At 39.3% G+C, this 26,790-nt stretch overlaps 1 protein-coding gene across 4 annotated transcripts; it reads left to right on the forward strand.

The window, feature by feature from the left end:
* Positions 1–1,527: 1,527 nt before the first annotated feature.
* On the forward strand, positions 1,528–26,777 carry KATNBL1 (katanin regulatory subunit B1 like 1). 4 transcript variants are annotated; one of them, XM_052782458.1, is made up of 10 exons: positions 1,528–1,658; positions 9,697–9,824; positions 11,444–11,484; positions 11,857–12,139; positions 13,518–13,636; positions 13,813–13,863; positions 13,949–14,038; positions 14,597–14,686; positions 15,082–15,175; positions 24,636–26,777. In XM_052782458.1, exons 2-10 carry the CDS (start codon positions 9,711–9,713, stop codon positions 24,657–24,659), a joined length of 906 nt encoding a protein of 301 aa, XP_052638418.1. In that variant the 5' UTR covers positions 1,528–1,658; positions 9,697–9,710; the 3' UTR covers positions 24,660–26,777. The 4 variants fall into 4 exon arrangements, with proteins under 4 accessions (XP_052638418.1, XP_052638416.1, XP_052638419.1 ...); XM_052782456.1 differs by lacking the exon at positions 24,636–26,777 and adding an exon at positions 16,696–19,053; XM_052782459.1 differs by lacking the exon at positions 24,636–26,777 and adding an exon at positions 16,504–16,682.
* The last annotated feature ends 13 nt before the right edge of the window (positions 26,778–26,790 follow it).

The raw sequence follows: 26,790 nt of genomic DNA on the forward strand, positions 1-26,790 counted from the left end.
ATTGGCACTAGAAGAATAAACAGGACATGAATAAATTCAGACTGGAAATTAGAATGGATTCCTAAGCACCAGGGCATTTTGGGTCAAAAGGAGAATGATCATGGTGAGAGACTCTAATGACTTTTAAGATCGATATGGTTATGAAACTTTTCAGATGAAACATTGCCTGACCCAAGGACTTGATTATATATTAGCAGCTCATTTTTAATGCTATCAAATGCCTTCTTTGTGCAGCAGTTTTGTGTCATAAGCTTGATATCTTATGGATCACCTTATTTTAAAGTCTGATGATGTCGTAAGATGAAAAGCTGGTCACAAGAAGTGGTAACTGAAGTTGTTTAGACACTGAGGAAATGCTTTAAATAACCAAGTTACAATTTAAATTGTCATGCCCAGTTAACTTATTGAAGAAAGGATGTAATTTGTCAAAGCCTGTCCTCTCGTCCCCAAAAGTGAGACTAAGGTACACTAGGTAAAAAACTTTCAGCCAAGCCAAAACTTATAAGCCTATAATAGGGACAGATGAAGTCTCTATTTGACAGGGATGCTGTGAGGTTGCATGAGAAAATAACGCACTTCGTGTCAGAATTTATGATGGGAAGGAGCAAAGCGAGGGGAGATGTGGAATAAATCTCACCTTTCTCTCCATTTATCACTAAACCACGCCACTTTTCTCACCCGCTTTGGTATGTTCTCAGATGTTATACCAGATCAAAGAGAGAATCTTAGTAACACCCATGCCTCGGGAATACTAAAGCTGTTCATACTCAGCTATAATCTGGAGCTAGCATGGGTTTCTCAGCCTGTTTGAGCATTGCGCACTCATAACCGCGCTTCGTCATTAGTAGCCTGCAGACATTGTGGGGAGCGAGGGCTGCGAGGTTCCTGATACAATATAAATATTCAAGGATAATTAGACATCAGCAAGCTTTCGCTACGCTGAGCAGCACCAAGCTGGAATGCAGCACCAAACAGCACCGGCGGTAGCGACAGCTGCAGTTCCGATGCACAATGCCCGCTGAGCCAGCTGAAGAGCTGGCCCGCCTTCGCGCCTTCTCTGCAGGTGCTCCTGCGGCCCATGAGGCTGGGCGCAACCCGGGAAGCGAGAAGGCCGGCTGAACCCAGCCTGGGCCTGCGGAGGCTCCACTCGGGGCGGGGAGGTGGTGGAGGACGAGCAGGTTTTCCCAACGAGAAGCTGGACCCCACCGGCACAGGTGAGGCACGGTCAGGCCGAGGGGGCTGGCGGCCCCAAGGCGCACTCGGCCCGGCAGGCGGCGGGAGCAGGCCGCCAGGCGGGAAGGACGGAGGAGGTCTGTGGCGGAGGAGGTGCTGGCAGGCCGGGCGCCAGGGCGAAGGCAGACCTGCCCCGACGAGCGACCTCGCTAATCACGGAGGCACCGGCCCTAAGAGGCTTACCGGGCAGCCCGGCCGCATGACGCAGACGGGAAGGGGCGGGGCGGGGCGCGAGGCAGCCGTCCCGGCTGCCAGAGGGCGCCGCGTGCCCGCGCCGCCGCCGATGGGGCGTGGCGCGGCTCGGCCCAGCATGCAGCGCGGCGCCGTTTGAATGGCGCAGGCTCCGGACACTGGGCCTCGGCGGTAGGTCTCCGTGGCTCCTCCCTCCCCCTCGGCGTGGCCCGGCCCGGTACCATGAGCAGCGGGTGAGTGGGGGGGGGGGGGGGGGGGGGGGTGTGAAGCCTCGCGGGGCCGCGGCCGAGAAGCTGGCGCTTCGAGCCGGCCGCGGGCGGGGTCCCTAGCGGCCGGGGGGGAGCCCCTGCTGGCCCGGGGCGCGTCCCCGGGCGCTGAGAGACCGGGGGCGAGGGAATCTTCGGCGCGGCCTTCCGCCTCCCCGCTCGCCGCCAGCTCTGGGGGAGCGGGGCGGGTGGCGCGGGCCGGGCCGCGCTCTGCCTCGCCGGCGTCAGGTGCGGCTCCGGGGCGCCGCGCCCGGGCTGGGGGCGGGGGGGGGGGGTGATGCTGCGGGCGGGCCGCCGGTGGGGGAGCGGGGCTAGCGCCTTCCTGCTCCCGCGGCGGCCGCCGCCTGCGCCGTCCGGCACCTCGGCCGAGAGCTGGGCCGCGCCGGTGCGGGGACACCCCCACGCCCACCGAGCGGCCTGCGGCACAGCTGTCTTCAGTCCTCGCAGTCTCCAGCGAGCGAGTTCTGGCAGTTTGGGCTTTTCTGAAACGGTGACATCAGCCACAACTCAAAGCAAGCGTGTGCGGTGGTGGATGAACGCGAGGAGAGTAGGAAAGGGTTTAGCGCTGCCGAAAGGGAGGGTAACAAGCTGGGTGTGAGGCCTGCTGATGGATTTTATTCCCTCAGACAGATTCCAGTGGGGAAAAAAGGGCGGGGGGGGGGGGAGTGGGGAATCCTCAGGTGCTTGAAGACGAGATCCTGCATTAATTAGTTTGTCAAAAAGTCGGCAAATATTTCTTTTCCACTGTTGTGCTGGTGTAGCTTGGCATGTTGTTGAGTGTACCTCTAGTAGAAATTCTGAAGAGTGAGATCTGTTGAGAAGTAGGTTTAGAAACTTCTTGTTGCTGTTTTTGTAACATGCTGTGCTTTGGAGCAAGGTTAAGTCAGTTTGCTTAAAGACAGCTTCTTCCGTCTCCTCTTGGAACATGAATTTTGCTTTTCCTACTCCCCTGGTTTTTTCATTCCTTCTATTCTCTGGCTGTAATCAGGGAAGGGGGGGGGAGGTTAGTTACCCGTGTTTAGCAAAATTAAAGCATAACAGAAGGCAGGTTAGTGCCTCTTTTACCTTGCTGATTGGAAAGAACAGCACTTTGTTCTAGTCAAAAGCTGTCATTTATAACTCAGAATTTCATTATAGTATCTTAGAAATAATATTATTAAGGTATTTTATGTATATATATGTTAAAAAAACACATACGTGAGTATACTGATACATATGTATTATTATAGTAGCGGATATATATTCTCTCGCTCTCTCAGTTTTGAAACATCTCTTTTCAGTATATTTCCATTTGAATCATTTAAATAAGCCTTTTTTTTAATTTAACAGTTTTGTATGTTGGTCCCAGGGTAAAGAGCTTGAGTATGAATTAAGAAGGCTTTTTAAATACTATAAACAGACCACAGTAAATAATGGAAGTGTATTTGAGGGTAACATAAAAAGTCATGTGATCCCAAGCTATGTGAAATGTAGTCACAGACTATGTTCAGCCAAGTGAGGATACCTATGCCTCCACTAAGTTTGGAGCTTGAGGGGTTTTCCAATATGTCTCGCCCTAGGTTTGAATTTAAAATTCTTGTTGCAGGTTTTTGAAGCAATTTGTGTTGAGCAATGAATAGAAAAAAATTACTGTATTTAATGTGGGACCTTCAGTGTATTGGGACTTTTATTTCCTATATAACAACCCTCAGATAATGTATAATAGAACTTTTCCAACCTTATTATTCCTAGAGTGTTCAGAAGTGAAAATCAACAGGTAAAAGCATCTTTTCATTAGTGAAGGATGACTTTAGAAAGGACTGAAACACTGACAAGCAATATTACTTTATGGCAGCTTAACATATCTGTAAATGGTTCCTCTAGATGCAGAAAACTGGGTAATTGTTTATTTTACTTTTTTTCTAGATTTTTTTTTTTCCAGAATGTGAATAAGGTTCAGTTATTAGACTCTTAGGCTAGCTCCACAAGAAGAGCTAACTCACACCTGGATTCATCCTCAGTAAACTTAACCAAACTCTGACTGTGGTCATTTTCGGAGGTTCATTATGACTGCTTGTGCCAGTGGGCCACATACAAATTCCATATGTAAGAGTAATAGGAAAATGAGCTTAAATTGGAGGAATAAGCTAACTTACCATAACTAGTTACTCAAATAGTGTTTGTCTTTACTGCAAATTTAATGACATTCCTGTAATTTTTGTCCACACATGAAACTTTAAACTGGAACAAATGGCCTGACAGGTATAGCACATTAAAAAATTGTGACCTGCTGGCATATAAGACATACTTTTTATAGTGTTGCAGAAAAATTTTGCATTAACATACTCCCTAGAATCTTGAACTGCGCTTTTTTTAAGACAATTCAGTATTTAACACCTGGTGAACTGTCAGGGCATAAATTACTAAAAAAGGAGCTTTAAAAAAAAAACCCCACAAAGCTGTTTCATATTCAAAGGATGTGGAAGGCATCTAAAACTGAGACAGATGGATTCTGTAACATTTGTCAGAGTTAAAATGAAAGGAAATTATGCCAGGCTTACAGAATCACTTCTACATCCTAAGATAGTGCTAATTTATTTTTGCAGATAAATTACCCTTTAGGAAGTAAATTTGGAATAACCATTCTTGGAAGTTTCTTGTGAGCTTTTTAAATCTGATAATGACTAGTGATATTAGTTGACCATTACTGGTTCCCTGATGTATACCTATTTTGAATGCTTTCAAAGCATGAACTCCCCTCCTTGGGGAGTAACAGTTAACTCTGATCTGAGTTTAATATTGTCATTCTTGACCTTGTACTTGATTTATTATGGGGTGGGGGAGAATCACAGGAAAATCTGCAATGGCTAGTGTACATGGAATGCTACAGGAAAAAATAGCTGTTAAGAATTTGGGCAGAGTAGGACAGGAAGAATGTTTGTTTTAAAGGGTATTGCTGATGACTTAAGAAATCTGGCTGTTTTACATTTGCTTTGCTGTCATGCAAAGTACTCCAGTCTGTGTTCTGGAAGAAATTAATGTTATGTTAATACATGTGTAGGTTACATAACATGTGAAGAAAAGTTTGTCCCTCTCTGGGGGCCGTGCCCAGAACACAGGACGATGGGAGGGAGTGGCAGAGTTGTTAATACTTGCCTTTGATAGATATGCACTTGAAAGCCTTTTAGTGCGGACTTTCTTTGCTTGATTTTGGTATGACTTGAAGAGTTGTATTGCAACTAGGAGAGATCAGAGTTAGAAAATAGCAGTAGAACCATCAAGAAAACTTTGCACAGGTACTGTCTATTGACTGTGGAGACAAAATGAGCTGACTTACCAGGATATATTGTTGCTGTTACTCTAGTCCTTCTGTTTCCTGAAAAATGAGGAGAGTAAAAGGTAGAGGAAGGAGGGCTGGCATCTGCTATGAGAAGTGACGCGTGGCACGGGGGAAATGGGTGGAATGCGAGCCCATCATCTTAATGAAATTGCGCATCTCTGTCCAGATTTGTTGTCTACTTTGTTACAGTTGTAAAGCGGTTTAGGCTTGTATGATGAAGAGCTAAGGCAGAGCTGGTATAACAGATTGTTCTGAACGAATACAACTAGCTGCGCTCATCACAAGGGAATAGTCAAAGATTCAAGACGTTAAGGTATAGGTTGTTTGATCCTGTACAAATTAGTATCTAATGCCAGTTTGAAAGTCCTCCATATATATCCCAAAATAAGTGGGTGGTAGTGTCTAATTAGCTATCCCTAGATGATGATATCTGATAGCAGATAGGAAGTAAAAGTTGTAAAGAGCCCTGTAAAGTGTCTTTCATCCTCTAGCATTTGTCTTTTTAATTGCTGGCCAGCTAGCATTTTATCGTATGTTACTATGCCTTTGGAAGCAGGTTTCTTGGGATGCAGACTAAGTTTATTATAGCAGTATTAGGTTTGGATGTACCAGATTCTTCTGCTTGTGTTCTGCTCTGTCTCTGGGCTACCTGGATTGTGTTTCTGTATTTAATCACTTTCAGTGTATTTCTTTTTTTTATGAATTTGCACAGTCTGCCCTGGAACCCATGTAAACATTTGGGTCCACAACATCCTGTGGTAAGTTCAGCTTGATTATAATTTGCATGAAGAGCCACCCCCTTTTCTTAGTTTTGAACCTGCCTTCAGCTAGTGTCTTTTGACCCTTCATTCTTATATTGGGCAAGACAGTGAACAATCTCTATGTAATTTCTCCAAGCCATTCATTTTGGAAGCCCTTGTCTTATTTCCCCTCTCTGCTATAAGTAGCCCTCTTTTCAGACTGAAAAGGCCTGATCTATTTAATTGTTGATTGTATGGAAGCTATTCCATACTTTTTTTTTTTAACTTGCCTTTGTCTGAGCTCTTTTTTACTTTACTCAGAAGTCTTTTGAGTTTCGGGGTTGGTTTGTTTTTTTGGTTTTTGAAAGGAGGAAGACTAAACCTGCACTCAGTATTTGAAATACAGGCACAAGTGAGTGCTATGCACTGCCACAACAGTGTTGTGTTTATTTTTTTAACTATTTATTGATCCATATGGAGCACTGAGCAATCCAAATGATCTAATGTAAACTGTCATATGTCCAGATCTTGTTGTGAGTGGCAATTATTAGCTCAGAGCCTGTAATTCCATATGGGAACCCAGAATTTCCTCACACCTGCAGACACACAGGCTTTGCTTTATATTAATCTATAATTGTTGCTTCTGCTTATTGTACATCACAATCCTTCTCTAATTCTTCACTTAGCCCTCATCTTCAGTGTCTGGTATAACTTTGTATTGTCAATGGTCTTCATCATTTAACTACTCATCCCTTTTGTGAGGTAATCTATGAATATATCGAACAGCATAAACGAATGCAGATTTTCTGCAGGATTCCTTTGGTACCCTGCAGTGTGGGAACTGCTTAGACAGTTTATGACTGTTTCTTAGCTATTTCTCCATGCAAACACTTTCCCTCTTATCACTTGGTTGCTTAGTTTCCTTGAGAGATTTAAGTGAGGGACTTCTGGAAGCTTTTTGGAATCTCAGGTAGACTCTATCATTTAGCTGTCCTTTATCCATGTTGTACTACTTCATACTCTCAATGAACTCCATTAATTTTGCAGGGCAGGACTTGCCTTTGCAACAGTCAGGTTGAATCTTTCCCAATGTATTGTTTGTTTGTGTCCACTAATTCTATTCTTGATTACATTGTTTACGAATTTGCACAACAGGGATGTCAGTCTGGATCTTCCTTGAGGCTATCTTTAGATACTGACTGTATTTTCCACAGGTGATTTCTTCAGGTGCTTTGTCAGCTCTAAGGAAAAGGTTCTGCACCTTGGTTAACAGCACAGCTGTTTCATTGCTTCTTATATGTTCACTGCTGCTTCTGTATCATCAGAGACCTTCACAAAACAGGTTAAACTATGGAAACCTCTCCAAACTGTAGGACAGTGAACACAGACATAAGGATTTTACTTCAATTTTACTTCACTTCATCAGATGTTCCTTTATATCTGATCATCTATTGGCCTTCTGGGTTTCTGTTCCCGTCTTTAAAGAAAAAATTGGTAGTTTTGTTGTCTTTTCCTGTTTCACCTGGGAGGCTAGGGAGAATTATGGTCTTATATCAAATTTGTCGGAGTGTGTAAGTCTCTACATTTTTTTTTCTCTCGGACACGTTCAACTTTTTGTAGGGAACTTCCTTCCCTCCAGGATAATCTGTCTCCAGTTCAGATACCTCCAGTTCAGGTATTTTGAGATGCTATCTTAGGGTCTTTAAAGCCCGATATTAAACACTGATATGCTATTTGAGTTTCCTTGGTAAGACATTTCTTTCTAGCCTTCTGATATTTTACAATTCTATTAAGAAAAAAGCATGCTAGTTTAACACTGCTGTCACATATCGGAGATCAGATTCTTACTTCCTGCTTAGCATGAAAGAGGAGGGTAGTTTGAGATCATTTATTAAGCAAGTAAGGAGAGATCACTCTGTTGCATAAAGAGTTGTAAGCTGCCAGTGTGTCACAGGAGTAGTTGCAAAAATGATTCTTGAAGAACAGAGATTATGGATTTTTTTAGCATCTGACGGGATGATTCTATGGAGTTTAGCTCTGGTGGTTGCAGGTTGTCCTCCCTATTCTTCTGGAGTTTATTGCTTTCCCCTCAGCAACATTCTCAAACAGGGGATGAGGGGTGGGGGGGGGGTGTGTGTCAAGATTTTTCCAAGTCTTCCTAGCTTTCTGCCTTCATCATTAGTCTGAATATAAAGCTGGATTTGTTTGCATTTTAGGGTTGTTCAGTTGGGCTTTTCTTCAAAATTTCAGTTGTTTGCCTTTGTGTTGTGTTCCAAGTTCAAATTTTGATGTATAGCCCATTTTGAGTCCAAATAATGGTTTTAACCAGTCTGATAAGCAGAGGAGAAGTTGTTTGTTCTTGTGGTTTCTTCTAAACTCTGGGAAAAAATACTTTTTTACTATTAATTTATAAGCCTGGTGGCTGGAAGCCTTGAAAGTGTGGAGAGCTCACAGGGTGACAACTATTCTATCACCATCGCACAGTATGCAGGAGAAAAGTTAATGAACCAGTCTTAAGCCAGCCTTTTATCTGAAAAAGTATGGACCACCAACTGTTAAAGGTCTTGCCCTAAATAATGCTGCCATTTGCAATGCTTGCTGAAGTAGTTGGTCTGAGGGCTCCATGTTCCCATCTTACAGGGTAAGGGTTTCTGTCAGTAAGTCTTCCTTTTTTTGAGGGAGAGCTATCTCAGATGAGATTCTTCAGTACTGATCCTGTTCTAAAGAAAACCGAAGCATTTGAATAATTTTTTTTTTTTGCTCCCACTGTATCCTACAATATGGAATTTAACATGCATTATGTGAAGAATGTACCTTCTACTTTGTTTTGAGCCTGCCACGTGTTTGTTTTATTTGATGGCCTTTAGCTACTGCATTGAAAGATCTTCTGTGGCTAATAAGCTGTTTCCCATCTGGCTTTTTCAGTGCTTAGTGTCTTAATGTTTTAAATACTGCAGTCCTTAATGTGGGATAAATCTGCTATGTAAAGGAAAAGGGGTAGGACTGTTTGTACTAAGGGTGGAGGGGAGAGATTGGGGCACTCATGTTGGGACCAGAGTTTTGCTATTTAGGGGAAAACAATAAAATTAAAGCAAGTGGTTGGCTTTTAAAAGTAAGGTAGGATGTCTTGCTAAAACATTTTAATAATAGTGCTCCATGATGATGTGTTTTTTGAATCCAGTCTCAAGCAATGGATTTTCTGAATCACTTATAAAAAATGCAAAACCATATGTACAACTCTCTCAATCTTGGGTTTGATTCTTGTAGAAATATTTGCATACTTCAAGACAAAGTACTTCAGACGTTTTCTTATTGGTTAACTGTGGAATAAAGATAGGGGTTTTTTAATATGAAAAATAGCCAGTTACATACTGAGAAAAATGGGTGGGGAGTGGGTTTGCCAATAAATTAAGGGGAGATATTTTACTTCCATTTTTTTAACATTTGCTATTTCGATGAAGTTTGCCTTCTTCCTGAAAAACAGGGATTATTCTTATTTAGCTGCCTTTCCTCACTTGGAAACAGTTGTGGGACCAGTTATTTTTCTCTAGATGGCAGGTAAAATTCATAGTGTGAAATGTAGAGGAAAGTCTCATAAATTGCCTTATTCTTTACCTCATTTCTTGTCTGTATGGCACCCCTCAGTGCAAGTGTAATAAGTTGGTCTGAAAACAAGATCTCTGCCTCTGTTTCTTTGGAGGAGCTTGTTTTTGTTCCTTTTTTTTTTTTTTCTTTGAAAACTAAATAGGAATTTTGAAGTGCTCATCAGTATGTTACTAATGATAAGGCCTCCAGCTAACACTTGCTAAAGGATGATGTCTTGGGTTATTTATGTGATGCAACCTCTTGTGAATAGTTGAACTATTTTAATTGGTTTTGGCAGCTGCATTTGAAGAAAGTTGACTGTTTTAGAAAATATAACTAAATATCTTTCCCTTGAAAACAGGGATTTGAGAGATTATGGCATCTGAAGCCCACAATGTTAGAAAACAGAAAGTACTGCATATCGAAGGTCATCCCATTGATCTCCCCAGAAAAAGAATCTCTTCTTCCACTAAAAAGATCATGAAGGAGGTAAGCTGTTTTGTGGGGTTTTTTTATTTCCTCTGATGAAACTGAAGTAAATATTCAAACAAGCTCATAGTTCTGAGCAGTCTAAAACTAGAAGCACAGCACTACTGGACATTTCATGTTTAGATGTGCAATAGAACTTTAGCTTGAACAGCAATTATATTATGAAAACTATGCATTATTATAGGCACAGGCAATGACTGTACAGATACGTGCATTGTATCGTCCACATGAGCAATAGGTACTGATATGGTTTTACTCATGCTTGCTTTTATGCAGTCTAGCCAAGAACTGTTTCAGCAGAGGAATTCTATCATCAAAAAGTTCTCTCTTGCCAAGAGAGCTACATGACACAAGTGAGAGGTGGGGTAGGTGAAATACCTACATTGAAATGGACCTGTCATCTTGTTATCATACAGTTTGATCTACCATGTTGTCTAGTAACACGTATACTTTCACTGGATTCATGCTAGTTGATAATATTTTCTCATAACCTCTTACCTGTGTTACTGGCTGAACAGTAAGGCAGTGGAGTATGGAGAAAGCACTAGGGAGGTAAACTTACTGTAAGATCACTTCAAACAGTGGTGAAGATGCCAATATCCTCTGTCTGTTTGCTTATTGAAATTATGTATTAAACCCCACATGATTTTATGACTTGGTGTTAACAAAAAAAGATCATAGCATTGTTTTGCTGATGTGCACAACATAAATGTTAACAGTAGTATAAATTTTCAAGTTGAAATGCCTGCAGTATATAAGCATAGTACCTGTTTATATGAAAATACATATTTCTAACTTGAGCATCTTAGTGCTTTTTTATTTTTAATAATTTGTTTACTATTGAAAAAAAATAGACCAGAATGTCACAATTCAACTCATCTTCATTACATGAAGCTCTAAAACATTGAAGACTGCTGTATAGAAAAAAGTCTCCAGAAATTCATCTTCAAATTGTTGCTTAATTTTCAAAGGTTTTGTTAATCTGTGTGGCACAACCTTGAATTAATTTGGTGATTCCTCTAGGCTATCACTGTTCTGTGCATCCTAATTGGTGTCAGGGTGCTAATCTGTTTCCTATGAATGAATTCAGGATAATCAAGCTGGTGTTGTCTAGAGCAGTCTTGATTTTTTTATTTTTTGTTGTTGTTGTGCTTTGGTGAGGAAATGTTCTGCTGTCATCCTTCCTAATACTAGCATCTGCTGTATTATGGGCCTTTAAATGTACGCATGAGACAAGTAATGCAATTTTGCCATCAGATTCCAGCAGGCTTTTTACATTAGTCACAGTTTTTAGTTTGCTAGTAACTAAAGAATCTGTCTCTGATGTCACAATCCTGCCTCTTGCCAAAGATACCCCGAGCCTACAGCTGACTGTGGTCCTCCAAGGACAGCTGTGGCAGAGCTAGTCCATCTATAGGTCACTGTAAAATGCTTGAAGATTATAGGAAGGTTAATGTAGCTGTGCTTTAGTTGCAGAATAGGAAGAATGGGTGGAAGGGAGGGAATCTGTGGTAAACTTAGGCCATGGTAAAGCAGGACTTCTTTTTGACAAACTGGGGGAGTGTTCGAGCCTTTTGAGTAATACAGCTTTTTTTTCTTCTCTATTTCCTTTCTCCCAGGGTAAGAAATCTCCAAAACAGCTGGCTTCATACACAAACAGGTAGGAGGGCTGTTCTGTGTAGAGTCTGAGTTTCAAGTGAGAGGGGGGCAGGGAGGAAGAAGCAGTTTAAATTTATTACAACACCCAAGCAGACACAAATGGAAGATGGATCTTAATTTTACTGACAATACTTGGTTCTTGCGTCCACTTCCATAATAATGAGTTTCTGCATTAATAAAAGCAGGAGAAATACTCGTGGTAGCTCTTACTTCTGATAAGTCAAATGTCATGAAGGTATATCTCGGGGATAAAATGTTTTAAGTAGCCTGCAACTTGACTGCTGAATTCATAATGATATATTTTAACTTAGTAACATAAAGTATTGCTTAGGTTTAGAGTAACCTTCACTAAAATACTGCTTTATTATTGCAGAATAACAGTTGGAAAAACGGTGACCAGTCCCCTCTCTCTTTTCAAAGTAGTATATTGTAAAAGAAAAGTTCATTGTTATAGTCCAAAGCCTTGTTACAGAAAGAAACAGCTCCCTAAATCTAGGGGCTGTGACATGGCAAATAAAGAAAATGAACTGGCTTGTGCAGGGAATCTGCCAGCAAAACTGCACAACGACAGTCGTACACACTTGCTGAATTCTAGTGACTCTGGTTCATCTCAAACAGAAGGCCCCTCATCCAAATATAGTGGATTTTTTTCAGAGGTAAGTAGAGTTTAAAGAAACTTCAGTTTAAAATAAAAGTATTCCGGGTAGTTTCTTTGTGTGGTTAGCTGTGAAAGTTTTCAAAGAGATTAATTTTCCTAACATACAGATTGGGTTCAGTCTTGAGATTTACAGTCTTTGTCCGTTAGTTTATGGTGATACAGTTGCCAGCAGTAGTAGTCTTACCAGTTTTCCCCATGTTTGTGTCAGCACAGAAGCTTGGATCTGGGTTAGTCTGGGTTAAAATTGTACCAGCACCAAAGGAAAACATTGTTTTGAGCTGATTAGGTTTCATGATCTGGTATGACGCATGGCCACATGTGTGTTTATGGAAGTGTGAAAGTGTTAGTGTATAGATGGGAATAAGCTGGTGAGGTAGGATAGGACCATTTTCAATAGCAGCTTAGTGTGTATGAAACTAACTTAAATGTTTCTATAAAACAGTATTTCTTGTTAAGATTGCTTGATGAAACCCAGTGAATGCTTGCCGGGCTTCTGAAACTGGCTAAAAGGTCAGATACTTTAAATTAAACAGGTTTTGTGACAGTGAAGGCTATTTAAGTCCCTTAATGTTGAAGTTTCCATTTCTGTCACCATAGATGTTTGTTACCCATTGAGGCCTGCAGGTGTTTAAAGTGAGGCATGGCAGGGAAGATAAGATCGAAGACTATCACCATGCTGTCTTTTCATGGTACTGTAAGTGTGGGCTGCCATGAAAAGGGAGCCCTGAGAGTCCAGTGGGCTGGAGGTACAAGTCTGTGGCACTCTTGCACTCCATTGAATGTGATGGTTTCAAAGCAGGAGCAGCAGAATAGCTAGAATAAAGAGGCTGTGGAAATGAAGACTGGGCAAGATTCATCCTCTGACAAACTAAAGACCAGATCACTGGCCACAGATGACTGTTTAACTGATTTGAGAGATGTGGGTGGCTCTGCAGGGTTCATTCCAGTCCAAGGTCTATTTTAATAAAATACTGAGCTTTTTCAGAAATGAACCTTTTCTATCAAAGTTCAGAATAATACATGTAATTACTTGTGTCTAAATTGTGTCAGAATTAATAAGCATCTAAGAAAAATTCTGAGTTGTTGAGAATTATAGGTTGATGCTCATGAATGCTCTATTTAATTATTAAATAATTCATTCAGGTGTCTACAGACCTTATACTTGCAGCTTTTGGGTAAAGTAGTCTTAATCTATTTGTGCCCCTTTCTAAAAGAAATTTGTGTTTTTAAGGTCATTGTTAGCTAAATTTTAAAACAAACTCAGCATACAGGTAGAAAAATATATTTTCATATACTAAATTGCTGTATTAAAGCAGCTTACTGTGTTGCTGGCTACTTAACTTGTGGTAAACTTCTATATTTTCAAAAATATACAGGTTTCTCAGGACCATGAAACTATGGCTCAAGTTCTTTTCAGCAGGAATCTGAGGCTGAACGTAGCTTTAACCTTTTGGAGAAGGAGAAGTATAAGTGAACTGGTAGCCTACTTAGTAAGGTAAACTGAGTGTCTCCTTTTATATTCTTAAAGTGGTAGCAATCCCAAATATGCTGCAGTATTTTAGGGGTTCTTTAGATGTTGTAACTTTGTTATTCTTTAAGTCATGTTAGAAGCATATACTTCAACCTGTGCTCTGCTAGTAACATTTCTGATTTTATTCTTAATGTTTCTAGGATACAGGATCTTGGAGTAGTAGTAGACTGCCTTCCTGTGCTTACAAACAGGTACAAACAAAAAGAAGTGGGGGATAAGAATCTGCTATAACAACACTGAAGTTCACTCACTTACTGAAACATCGTGTTTTTTAAGTTTACAGGAAGAAAAACCGTATATTTCAGTTGGCTGCTGTGTAGATCTTTTGCCTTTAGTGAAATCACTGCTTAAAAGCAAATATGAAGAGTAAGTATCAGTTTCGGATGTTTTCAAAACACTATTACTTCCTGGCTATGCAGTGCCCTAGAAGTTATTGGTGTTTAGTCCTCTGACTCTTGTTCCTTCTGCCCCTTCTCCCAGCCTTGCCTTTCTTGGGGAACACCTACCTGAAGGGGAGGTTTACTGTGAACCTTTCCCTTTTAACAAACCAGTGGTGCAAAAACTCTTATGCAACGTTAAGGACCGGGGCTGGCTTTGCACTTATGCAGATTTATTTATCCTAAACGGTAAAACAGAATAGCGCTGAAGTTTTAGTATGCTTTATAATGTGAAATCAAGGCAAAGTTTTCAGGCAAAATTCTTGAAGAATTTCTACGTTTTCAAAGTGGTAAACTGAAGCTCTTGTTGAAATTGAAAACACAGGCAAGCATTTAAACTTGCCAATTTGTCTAGATTATTTTCCTTCCAGAATAGAAAACGTGTTGCTGTCTAAGTTGCTTACCAATTTGTCTTGACACTTTAGCTGACCTGTAGATATTGGAGGCAGAGGTAAAAAAGCATGATGTGTAAAATATGTTGTTACAGGTATGTGATAGTTGGTTTAAACTGGCTTCAGGCTGTCATTAAAAGATGGTGGTCAGAACTATCTGCACATACAGAAAAGGCAGAGGATGGGTGAGTATAGTGTTGGGAACTATTTGAATGTTTCTGTAGCTTATTCCATCTCAAAATCTGTTTTAATGTTGATCAGTAGGAGCACACCTTATCTACAAAATAAAAAATTATAATTTGAAAGTAAAAGCTTAAAAGTATTTAAAAAGTTCTTCTGTTCTTAAGACGCAGGTGGTGTTTGGAAACTTACTTTAAGGACTGACTTTTTTTTTTTTACTGGAGTTTTAATACATGTAGAACATCATATCAGGTGTTATAGAAGTTGGATCAAAACTTTTCTGATATTGTGGTAATGTCTATCATATAGACTAAGTCTATGGAGTATTAATCGTATTTCAGTTAAAAAGTCTACTGAAATGTAGTATGTATGTTATGAAGTGTTGTTCATTCTTTTTCAGAAATATTAATATTTTAAAACAACAATTAAGTGGATTATGGGAACAGGAGAATCATCTTACTCTGGTTCCAGGATATACTGGTAATATAGCTAAGGTAATCCAGTTCTAGTTGTGTTTAGTAATGAACATATTGAATCACTTGCAGTATTCTCATTTTGTTATTTATGCTAAGCTATTGACGGATAGAAACACCTTTATTTTCCACTAATGCTCAAGTATATTGCACAATTTTTACAGAATTCTGGAGTGGATTCCCTGTGCTAACAGTAGTGTGGTTTATAATGCTAACAATGAAATTTTTTTTATCCTTTTTTCTTTACAGAGACAGCATCTCCTTAGTAAAACAACTAATAGTAATAAGTCTTAAAACTGATGTAAGAAAGGGCCCAGGTGAATAGGTAAACTGTGAAAGGACAGGTGTTTTCTCTGAAATCTGCTGTACCCGTTGTTGTCAGTGTAATGCAGCATGGAGAATCTTAGCCCAGTAGTGGTGTTAGCATTTGCACATCAGGTGACTGGGGCAAGTGACAACATACTAAACTCTAAAGCTTGTTGCTGGCCTAATGCTTAGAAAACGATGAGTTTGTGGAGAGCAGAAGAGTGTCTCCATCTGAAGTGAATCCCTGTTTGCTTTTCTCAGTACGTTGTGGTATCAGTAATATAATGAGAGTGTCTGGTAAATGCATGATTTGCTGCTCATGATACTCATCTCTGTAAACATGGCTTTCTGAGGTTGGGCACAAAGAGTTACACTGAGTAAGAAACCTCTCCATGTGGAGGGACCTGATAAAGGTAGACAGTGAGAAAGGACTTGGTTATGTGCAGGATTTAAGTGAACTTAAAAAGAACTTGAAGATTGCACTCTTTACTTACATCTGAAGGAGCTTTGTGGAATCTATAACTTTATGGGTACAGAATTTGTCACTTTGATGTATCAAACAAATAAGTTATTTCTTGTTTTTCTGGGACTGTTGTGCACCTCTGACTTCAATTTTGATGTCTCTACAAGGATAATTACAAACTTCTTACAGAGCTGCAGTCAGCAGGGATGCAGAAGAACTGAGTTCTAACTCCTAGCTGGTAGAGTAACGGGAGCTTGTAATATAGACTGCCTAGTTCTTCTGGTAGCAGTTATAGCCAGTGTCAGTTTGTTTCTCTAGGATTCAGGTTTCCTTTCTGTTCACTTGCCTACTTCTTAATGTATATTAGGATAGAGTGTGACCAAGGCCACCTGAACAAGTCAGGAGCGAAAGCAGTAGTACAAGAGTGTCAGAGGGATGGGGTGAAGGAGTATCACTCTTAATAAACACATTTCAAATACATGATCTCATGATGATGATTTTCTTTCCTGTGCATGCAGGGAGCAGAGGAAAAAACAGGCTAAATTGATGGCTTTGGAAACTAATCCTACTGTTCTTGCAGGCTTTTTAGGACATAAAGAAATGCCATTGAAAGCAGTAATTTAAAGTAATCTTGAAGATAACTTGTTCTGAAATTTGGCCTAAACATAATTATTATGGTCCTGATTTGTTACCCTGCCTCAGACATACAGTCGATGTTACAGCTGTAAGTAATGTGACAAACACTTTCTCTTTTTTTTTTTTTTCCTTCTAGGATGTAAATGCTTATTTATTACAGCTACACTGACATGATTGGGAAACTATGTGTGCTTATGTGGTGAAACAATCCCCTAAAGTATCCCTGAAATATGTACTATTTCTGAAAGCCTTTTGAGAAATACTGGCAGAAGAGAACTGAACTGTCAAGCTGTTTAATGAAACCACTAAAAAAATCCTAACAATCTACTTCACATTGAAGTGGAAAAATGTCTAGTAGGAGCAACTTTTACTTCAGTGAGGTGAAAGTGCACTATGAAAACTGTATGCCTTTGCTGCATTTGGGATTCACTCAGTTACTAGGTATTCATTTAAATGCTACTGTATTTTACTACATCGCATAAAAGATGATGAATTACACTGTCATGAAGACAAGACAGCAGAACCAGTTATAAGGAACCAACAAAAGCAATCAGCATTAAGAGCTTTTAAATGTTTCTTTCACAAGAGAACTCCAAAATGCACAACTATCTTTCAATTACATTTTAAAAAAAACAAAACTTAGGAATACTCAATTACTTCTATGTTTTAATCAAGTTATTAAAGACATTTTTTGTTTGCACTATTGAGGAAACTATACAGCAAAGATGCCTTAATTACTAGTGTTTCAAAAAGCCAATGTGTTAAGATGCAAATAGCTATTATGTTCAGATTGTGATGCAAAACTACAAAAATCAGGGTTTCACATTGTGTAGTTAATGAAACATTGCACATATACAAAGATTCATGTATGAAAAATACCTGAAGTTAAGCTTGGATAAACAGTTATTGCAAATGTCAGCAGAATGGTGAATTTATGTCTAACAAATGTTTTTATATTGTATGTGGATTTCTAACACAGTAAGCTTGTTCTGTATCATTTAAACTACATGCAAATAAGTAAATATATTAAATGTATCTACTGTTTTTTCTTTTCAAGTTCATAAAAACAATTTCTAGAATAATCTCTTCCACAGTACTTTTTATCATAGATATTTATGTCTGTTGTTTGAAATGTTTACAGCCAGATGAGGCCATGTTATTCAAATCGCACCCTTTTTATACTACCTCCATTAAGAAACTGACAAAGAGCTTTTGCAAAATTAATCAAGTTCTAGCCTGATCAATGAGGGCAAATTCATACCAACAATAGCATTGAAAATACAGCTATAAACTCTTACTGTCCTATTGCTATCCTGTACTCTTTTAATTTAAAAGCTATAGCTTAGTAGCTCTGAGGGAGTTTTGATTTTAGGCTTGCTATTGCCTTTTTTATTTTGTGATTAAGCAGCATGTTTTTCTAATTAACACTTATGAAGTGCTAGCTGTTCACTTAAAACATAAATATACATGCACAGCATGTATCACCAAATAGGCTACTTCCTTAAACTTAAGTACTTAGATGGGTTGTTTTCATACCTAGCATTAAGCATATGCACTTTTATTGATGTGCAGGAGAACAGTCTTGATAGCCCCAAGTGGTTTTTGCTTTACAGATGAAATAAATTAATTTTAAAGTCTTGTAGTGGTCAACAGCTTTAGGCCTCCTGTTGCTTCATTTTGTATTTAAGTTACATATCATTATTGCTCAATGCTGGAGGCCAACTAGAAATCTGTCATCAGAACTTGGTGCTTTTGGTTATTTGAATATTCTTTAAACCACCAAAGGTTTTGTGCTTCCCAGGGCAGTCAGCTACAGGAAAGAGTTTCTGGGACATCCCCAAACTGAGAACTCTGTGGGACAATCTCAAGATATGCACATAGCCAAATTCTTTTTGCTAGAATTGTTATGTACCATTAGAGATATTTCACACTCAAAAGAGTTTGAGGTAGAACTTAGTACTTTTCAAATGTTCTTGCTGTCAATTAAAAATGTAAAGGAACTACAGTATGATGACATTCTTGTATTACTTTACTGTTCTATTGAGCACTTAAATGTAAAAGTAACATAAAGACTGGCTTCATAATTTGGGTAGTAATTGCTGAAACTCTTGGATTATTCCTCAAGGAGAATACTGTAAAGGTGATGGAAACTCAGATCTTATTTTCTCCTGTTTTTTTAATAGACAAAATGAAGTAACTCATGGCCATTTATTTCTGATAATACAAGAAGTAATCATTGTAATTGATTAAAGTGAAATACTCTAGTATTCAAAAATCCAGCTTGACTGTAGATGTAAATACTTGGGCTTATAATGTAAATCCGTGGCCATATGCAGAATTCCAAACTGTAACTATGGATGGTGCTTTTGTTCTAGTGGCAAGGTAAGATTGACTTGAGGATCATTATTGAGAAATATCTAATAAGACAATGCATTATTTTTAACTGCCAAAAATTGTATTTTGACAGCATCAATAATACAGTATTAAACATTAAGTCATTAGTATCTGTGCCTTATTTTAAATGAATTTTTTTACTGTTTTCAGGCAGCTGCTAGACTAAGAACAGGATTCTTGTGTCTCCATTATGAAATGATTTTTCTGTCGTGATCTTAAAGCACTCATTTAAACTATTCAGGCTGACATTCAGGCTCAGCTTGTATGCTCTTCAGTTCTCAAATGGCTACGAATCAGTTTTGCTGTAATAGAATGTATATGTATGATATCTGCTCAAAGGTGACATGAGTAAAATGTCTTAATAGCTGTGTAACTCCATGAAATCCATGTATTTGTCTCAGTGAATCTTAAGAATTAAGTTTATGAACAATCATGTGCATAAATGCTAATCTTTGTGATACTTTCTGAAAATGCTGTTTCTAGGATGTTTCAAAAGATCAGGCAGAATTAATCCTTTATCCTGTATGTTTTTGTGATGCAGAAGCGTGTTGGTACTTGAGGATGAAGGATGCCTCTGCAGAGCTGTTCTTCATGTTATACCACTTGATATGAAATTAATGTCTTTGAAAAACAGTATGTCTTTTGCCTCAGTGTTCCCTGAGAGTACTTGAGGCTGTTTTGCTTGAAAGGGTTTTTATTTGAAGCATGAACTAGGACTTACCCATCCCCTAAACTGAAATTAAAGAAGCCTTCTGGTAAACTGCCTCTTTTGCAGAGCTAAAAATCCCCCAATATTCTGTTAATGTAAGAATCAAAGTTTAGATATTGCTGATACCTTGCTGAAGAGCGGAAATGGAAAAAGCTACCCCAGTAATTAGCTGGGTACAAAGAAGCTAGCATGTCTTAATTATTATGTATAGCTCTGTCTTGAAGGAGTTACACCTTGTTCTTAGTAAAGAGTACTCAGCAGTGGAACACCCTTGTATCACACAGGTACTGCACTTGTAGGCTACTTAATAGTGCTTACAAATTGTCACTGGTGCTAAAATACTAGCATCAGCCCTCCAGGAGCTTATCTTCTGCAGTGATAGATAACTAAAATGATCTTTCCCTTTCTGTAGGCTGCCTTATTGTTATCAGAGGCTGCAGTTTTAACACTTGGGGTGCAGGAGGGATGGGACAATAGGAGAGGACAAAAAATTACTCATGCCCTGTGTTGAGTGACATCAGCCCCACTGCATTATACCATATGTATCTTAAAGCAGGCTGTATTTTCATTTTCTGGTATCTGAAGTAGGCAAGTTTGGAGTAAATACTTCCATTGAGTTGAAGAGATAAAAGTTTTGAAGGTGGCTGTTACAATGCTGATTTGTGGTGTGTTGTTTGGGATTTTTTTTCTTGAAAGGGTGGACATTTTTGTGTGTAAAAGCTTGAAAGTATCTTGTGGAAAGCTTACATTTTGAAACTAGCAAGTGGTTGCTTTTGCTGGTTCTTCTTGCCAGATCTTCCAGTTTTACAGAAGACAATGCCTGTCTTGGTGTGGAGATTTGCAGCTAAGTTTTCTGCCCAGTTTTCTGGTACAAAGGAAACAGGTGGTTCATAGTCAACATTTTCAGAATACAAAACCATGCAAATCATGCTACTGGTGTGAAGTTATTCCAACTTCTGTACAATGCAAATGCTTTAGTTTATGAAAGCAGTTGGTTCTTGTGTGAGGAACTTTATATTGAACTGATGCTGCATTAGATGAAGAAAAAGATGAAGCAGTTATTAATGCCTTGGTAAAAGCCAGACAGCATAGTTTAATTTTTGTCTTCAGTCTACCTTCCTACACATAGTAATCATCGTAGGCTACAGATAAAGATTCACTGGGAGAATAGATTGAGCATGCTTGTGGTGTTAGTGCTTATATTATACTTCTTTAAACAATTTATGTTTATTCCGTATTAGTTAAATGGCTTGTTTTATGTCTTAGAATGAGACTAAATGCAAGTATTTCTTTTCTCTGCCCCCATGCATTCATTCTTCAGCACTTAATGATATTTCTTCCTCTTCTAATTTAAATATACTGTGAGTATCTGTTATTAGAAGCAGGGAGGGGAGTATGAAAATTCTATATAAAACACAGGGCTAGCTATTTAACACTATTCATTTTGAAGCAATTGTGAAAATTTTCCCTCTTTAAAACTTTTCTCACAAATTTTGTTAATACCTACTAATTGAAGTTGGCACTCATGGCTGCAAGTTTGAGTTTGAACTTGGTTGAAAAAAATAAAGTGTGTTCACTCTAAATAACCATAGCTGCAGTATTCTTTTTTTAATTTTTATTTTTTCATTCAGTACTAAGCTGGACTCATACCAACCTGCCGTATGGGAGGCAGGAGGTGTAGTGCTGTCCCTTAACAGGATGGAGTAGAAATAATCACACAGGCTTCAGCTGTTGCAGGCCTAGAATATTTTTGTTTCCATACTGACCAGAGTTTTGTAGTATATCTCTTTATATAGATTGTAGCTGCTGATCATATTGCTATAAAATGAGATCTGCTACTTCCAGGTTGAATGTGGTATATTGTTGTTTCCGATTCATACATATCACTGCTTCAGTTCAGTCAGTCATTACTTGGAGCACTACAGTATAGATGAACAACTAACTATTGGGCTGTCAAACATCTGTACTTTGCTGTAATAATATACAAGGATGCCATGTTCATGTTTTCCACCTCCCCCCCATTCCTCAATTTCAGTGCTTAAAGCCATTTGAATTCCCTTTGGGAAGTGACAGCTGCCAAAACACACATGATAAAAATGCTTTTACAAATATGCTTGTGACTTGCTTTACTACACTTCTGTGAATAATAGTGTTCTGTAAATTTGGGAAGGAGGCTGTTTTCTATATGTATAGGCTTGACAAACGGAACTAGTGGATTTTTGTACCTAAAACAAACCCACACCCTTCTTTAATTTTAATTTTAGAGGAGGATTGCCTTGTCCAAGAAGCCTGTGGCACGTTTGGCTCTAAACAGAGGAGAAGTTGCACAAATACAGTCAGCTGTTAGGAGAATGCGTATTTCATTACTGTCGAGTTGTCTTATTGCATGTGAGTCAGCTGTGCTATTATCTACTTGATAAAAGTGAAATGGTGGGTTCTTGGGGAGTTGAAGTCTTAACAACTCTTTGCTGTAAGAAACAAAAATGCTATTTCCGTGCTGATGAAACTGCTACAATGAATGCAGAAAGGAACTATTGTGTGGTTTGGAGAGCAGATACCTCTTGCTTCTTTCTACGTCTGCTAATAGTACTTTGTCTTGAAGCTAAAGGGCATAGATATTTATGTGTGTTTGTTTAGAATAACATTAAATTTCTGACTGAAAAGGAAAAAAAAAAATCCTTGCTGCATTAGTTCATTGCTGGATGACTGTGCCACCCTATGTTCCAGCTGCCGAAAAAAGTAAATTATAAAAATGTAATTAACCATCATTGTACAAGTAGTGGTAAAACTTTTATTTTCAACATTGTAAGGTTCTGTTTATTGTTAGTGAAGCAGTAAAGCAAAGCAGGACTAAAGAATAACTGGCAAGTTCTGTTCCCTGCCTTATGTTCTGGTAAGTCTAAAAGCTAGACTTTTTTTAATCAACCAAAATGAGATCGATGGAAGCATTAATTCTGGAGTAATTCAATGCCAACAGCCAGCATTAGCATAAGAATAAGCTGGGTAGCTGGTTGTGAAGTGAACCCTGCCCACCAGAGCAACTGCCTTCTGAAATAAATTTTTCTTAGGAAGAACCTTTGGGTACTTTAGGTAAAACTGAATTTGCCTTTTTTTTTTTTTTTTTTTTTTTTAAAGATGCTACAGTTAGTGTGCTTTCTGCTAGCGAGAGGGAATTCTGAAGATGAAGATTTCTAGATATCCTGCTACTTGGATGTTGGGCTAGTGCTGCAAGGGGTCCCTTTAAAAATATTTACTGCCCTCTGAGTGGTGGCATTAATAATCATTGAAGGGGACTGAGGGCTTGAACACAGGCAAATTCTCATCAGGACTGTGGCTGATGTGTACCTCCCTGATTGCTGATGTAGGGAATTGACTTGAGTAAAATTAAAACTAGGGAAGGAGGAGTGTTTGTTCTAGGTACAAAAATTCCCATCACCTGAGAAGGGTGCCTGTGATAGTTGAAGATTCAGGTTTGATGATACAGGAAGTCTTTCCAGTCCTGTGTGTCTAATTCCACACCAGTGAGGCACTTTGCAAAGGAAGATTGGAGACTTGGTGCTTGCAGAGCAGTCACGTTCCCTCCCAGTTGCTGCTTTCCCACCCCTCTGACGTGTTGGAGCACATCTGCTTGGCTGAATTCCCAGTTCCACATCAACCTTGTCACTTATCCAAGTAAGAATAAAATGCCTTCATGTTTGGCACACCTGGTTTCCCAAGAGATGTCTTGTATCTCAAGTCTTCCAGGTTCTCACTACAAACCAAATTATCAGCTTAGTGCCACTGAACTGTGAAAACTTACAGGCTTATACCTCTGAGTTACACGTGGCAGCTGGATGCTACCACTTTGCTTACCCCTTGCATTAACACTAGAGAAGCAGAATGATGCACAGTAACGTAATGGCTATTTCAGTCACCAGGTTTAAGATGAAGCTGTTGTATTAGGAGTGCGTGTATGTATATAAATGGTTTTTAAACAGAAATATTCTACAAGTATTCTATCAAGTATTATTTAAAAATGCCCACAGTTCTGAACACTTAAAATGGTGGGCTGGTGACTAGTTAGGGAGAAATCCTGCTGCTTAGAGGTGAGTGGTTTGTTGTTCGGGGTTGTTTGTTTTTTCCTATTCTTCACCCATTTTGCCTCCCCCTCTGAGTACAGGTCTTTAAATTTGTTGGTGCCTCCTTGAATTCTCTTTTTTGCAAGCTTATGCCTTTTAGGGTTTTCTGACCCCACAGAAAATGATCAGGGAGTTGGGCAGAGTGAGGACATGTCTTGTTCACATGATGCTGTGTAAGCACGTGTACGCAGTCATTGCTGTGCAGAAGTACCATTTTTACACTTCCTTCTGCACTCCAGTGCATTTATGCTTCTGTTGGTGGCATGTCTTTTAACATCTGTAAAGGGACTGTTTCCATCTCATAATTCTTGAAAGCAACTAATACTGCTTTTTGAATCCAGCTGAACAGAGAAGCTTGCTACTAATGCTAAAAAAAAAAAAAAACAAAAACCAAAAAAAAAAGGGGGTGGGGGTGGGGGAACCAACCCACCCAAACTGAAAAACTAGAATTTGCTTGTCTCTAGCATAAAGTAGTGCTGTGGCCAGGTGACAACAAACGCTGCCACCCATTTTTCACTAAAAAGGGGACATAAAGAATGCCTCTCTGAGGAGTTTCTAACACTACTGGGGGTTTTTTGGTAGGTTTAGGGTTTGTTTTTTTTTTTTTTTTAGGATTACTGCATTGTGATTTAGCAGTTTACTTTCTCGATTGTCTGAATATTTGGTACATGACCTCGGCCACCTTACTCTGAAGGGCTGTCAATAGGGGAACGCCCTTGGAGCTGTCCTCACAACTGGCAGCTTGCTAACATCAGCCTTTACCTTGGGGACTAGTGAGGCGTATTTCAGCATTTCTGTATGCAGGCTTTGGCATACTACTTCTGATACATGCTTCCTCATTTAATCGTTCTCTAGGAGCTCTGGAAAATGAGAATTTAGCCTCTGGTGACTCACTCAAGTCTGATTTGGATGAAACAGTTCTCACACCAAGAATTCTGCTTATGTGAAAGGAACTGCAAGACCTTCTCTCTTCCTCCATAAACTCAGCAAATCTAAACCGTGATTGTAATAGGCTTCTGTATTGAGAAACCTGTTTATCCACAGTTCTTGGTATCTTCATTAACACTTTTTTCTGACAAAATGGATTGGTCTGTGGTTCCTTTGTGGTATTTGATTATCATTAATCTTATGCTGGTTTTTTCATACCTTATAGAGCAAGTTCTGTCCGTTAGCTCTGAGGTATATCTCCAAGATACTGCTGCCCACATTTCCTGGTGGTCAGCATAACTGTCAGATTTTTCAGGCATTTATTTGAAGTTGTCTTTTGGCCAGGAAATGTGTTCAGAACTTGAACTGATTTTAACAGTCTGAAATAGTATCTTCACAGTTGTTTAGGAGCATTGTGCTTTCTGATGAAAGTATTATTTGCGGTGGCTTTGCAGCAGTATAATTAAATTTTACCATCTCTACAATGAGAGACTTGAGTGAGAGGAAGAACTAATTTGAGTCAGGTGGTTCCAGCAAACCTCCTTTTGCTCCCACATCCAGCAGTGAGATAAAAGGAAGATAAGCAATAATTACAGCTTTAGGGAGTATTTGAACCCAGCCTCAACAACAGCTACTGTCTCATATCACTTTTTCTCCTCATGGCACTGCCAGCAGTCAGTCATACAGAGTTGTGGCATGTGTGGAGTGGCTGCAGCACTGCTCCCTGATCTGCTGCTCTGTGTGAGCTTCAGACACAGCATCATCTCTGCTAAGAAAATAGGAAACCCTTTTGCTGAACCCTCAGTAGGATTGTTTCCTAGCAGAACTTCCCTTAGAATGTTCCAAACTCATATCTAAAGTTGTGTCCATGATTCAGTTATAAAAGTACTTGTTTTTCTTTCCTGTATGTGCCTCTTCTTGGTCAAGATGCCACTGTGTGCTTTTATGCCAGGAGAATCTTCTAATTTTAAATGCACAAGCTCAGACTTTTTAATCTCCCCATGTTTTGTCTGCCACAGAGACTGTCCAGCCAGATAATGTGCTGTGTGAAAGCCTGCAGTGGGACTTGCTGATGGTCCACCTGAGCTCAAGCTCTCTGTGGCCTTGCTGAAGAATGCTTCTATTCCAGATACCTACACTGCAGCCATTAAAAGGCCCAGTTGCTTTTTCATCAAGCATCATGCTATTTTATGGAGAAGGAGATATCATGTATTGTAAGATTATCAGTTTCAGAGATGAGCAGGTTGGTGGTTTTTATTTAGTTTGTTGTGTGGTTTGGTTTGGCGGTTTGTTTGGGTTTTTTTCTTCTTTCCTAAATAGGTACTACCTCGGCCCTCAGTTTGTTGATGTATTATACACTTTATTTCTTCCTTCCTCCACCTCTCCCCTGCCCCAGCTCTTGCATGAATACAAAGTAGCCCTGGCAGTTATTTGATTTTGTTTCCTCTTTCCAAAACTTCTTATTTCAACATGTCAATATCTAAAAGCACATCTTTACCCTTACAAAAAGTAATTCTAAACTAGACACCAGAGTCTCTGTCACCTGGAGTGACCACCACTGTTAAGATGCTTTGCTGAATTCTTTAGGCTTGCAGGAGACAGTAAAAGATTATAAATTAAATCCTGCATTATTTTTTCGGTGGATGATTGTCATTTTAGTTGCCTAAAATAAAAGTTCTGAAAGCAAAATGCAAAATTAAATTCAGGACTCCTGCTGTCTGTGGCAAAGCTACTGTTTCCAGTGGGCCCTGCATTTCACCAGACATTATACGGAGTTTCCCAGAGGAGCCTGTTGTCAAATATGTTTACAAATAATGAAAGCAACTAGCTGGAGGGGAAGAAGAGGCATTTGAAGATGACTCATGTTACTATTTTTTCAAAAACTTAAACTGTTATATGGGAAATACAAAAATTACCCATTCTTAAACAGCTCAAAAAATTAAGGAGTAAAAAAATGTAGGCATCCAAACCCATGAGTTATATGGCAAGTACAAGACTTCATGCTGCAATTGTAAAGATGTTTATATGATAAAATTTTATATTAAGTATCTAAAAATTACTTAATTTAACCTCACAGTGCTGA

The sequence above is a fragment of the Harpia harpyja genome, chromosome 3 (genome assembly GCF_026419915.1).
Source record: "Harpia harpyja isolate bHarHar1 chromosome 3, bHarHar1 primary haplotype, whole genome shotgun sequence".
Taxonomy (NCBI): Eukaryota; Metazoa; Chordata; class Aves; order Accipitriformes; family Accipitridae; genus Harpia; species Harpia harpyja.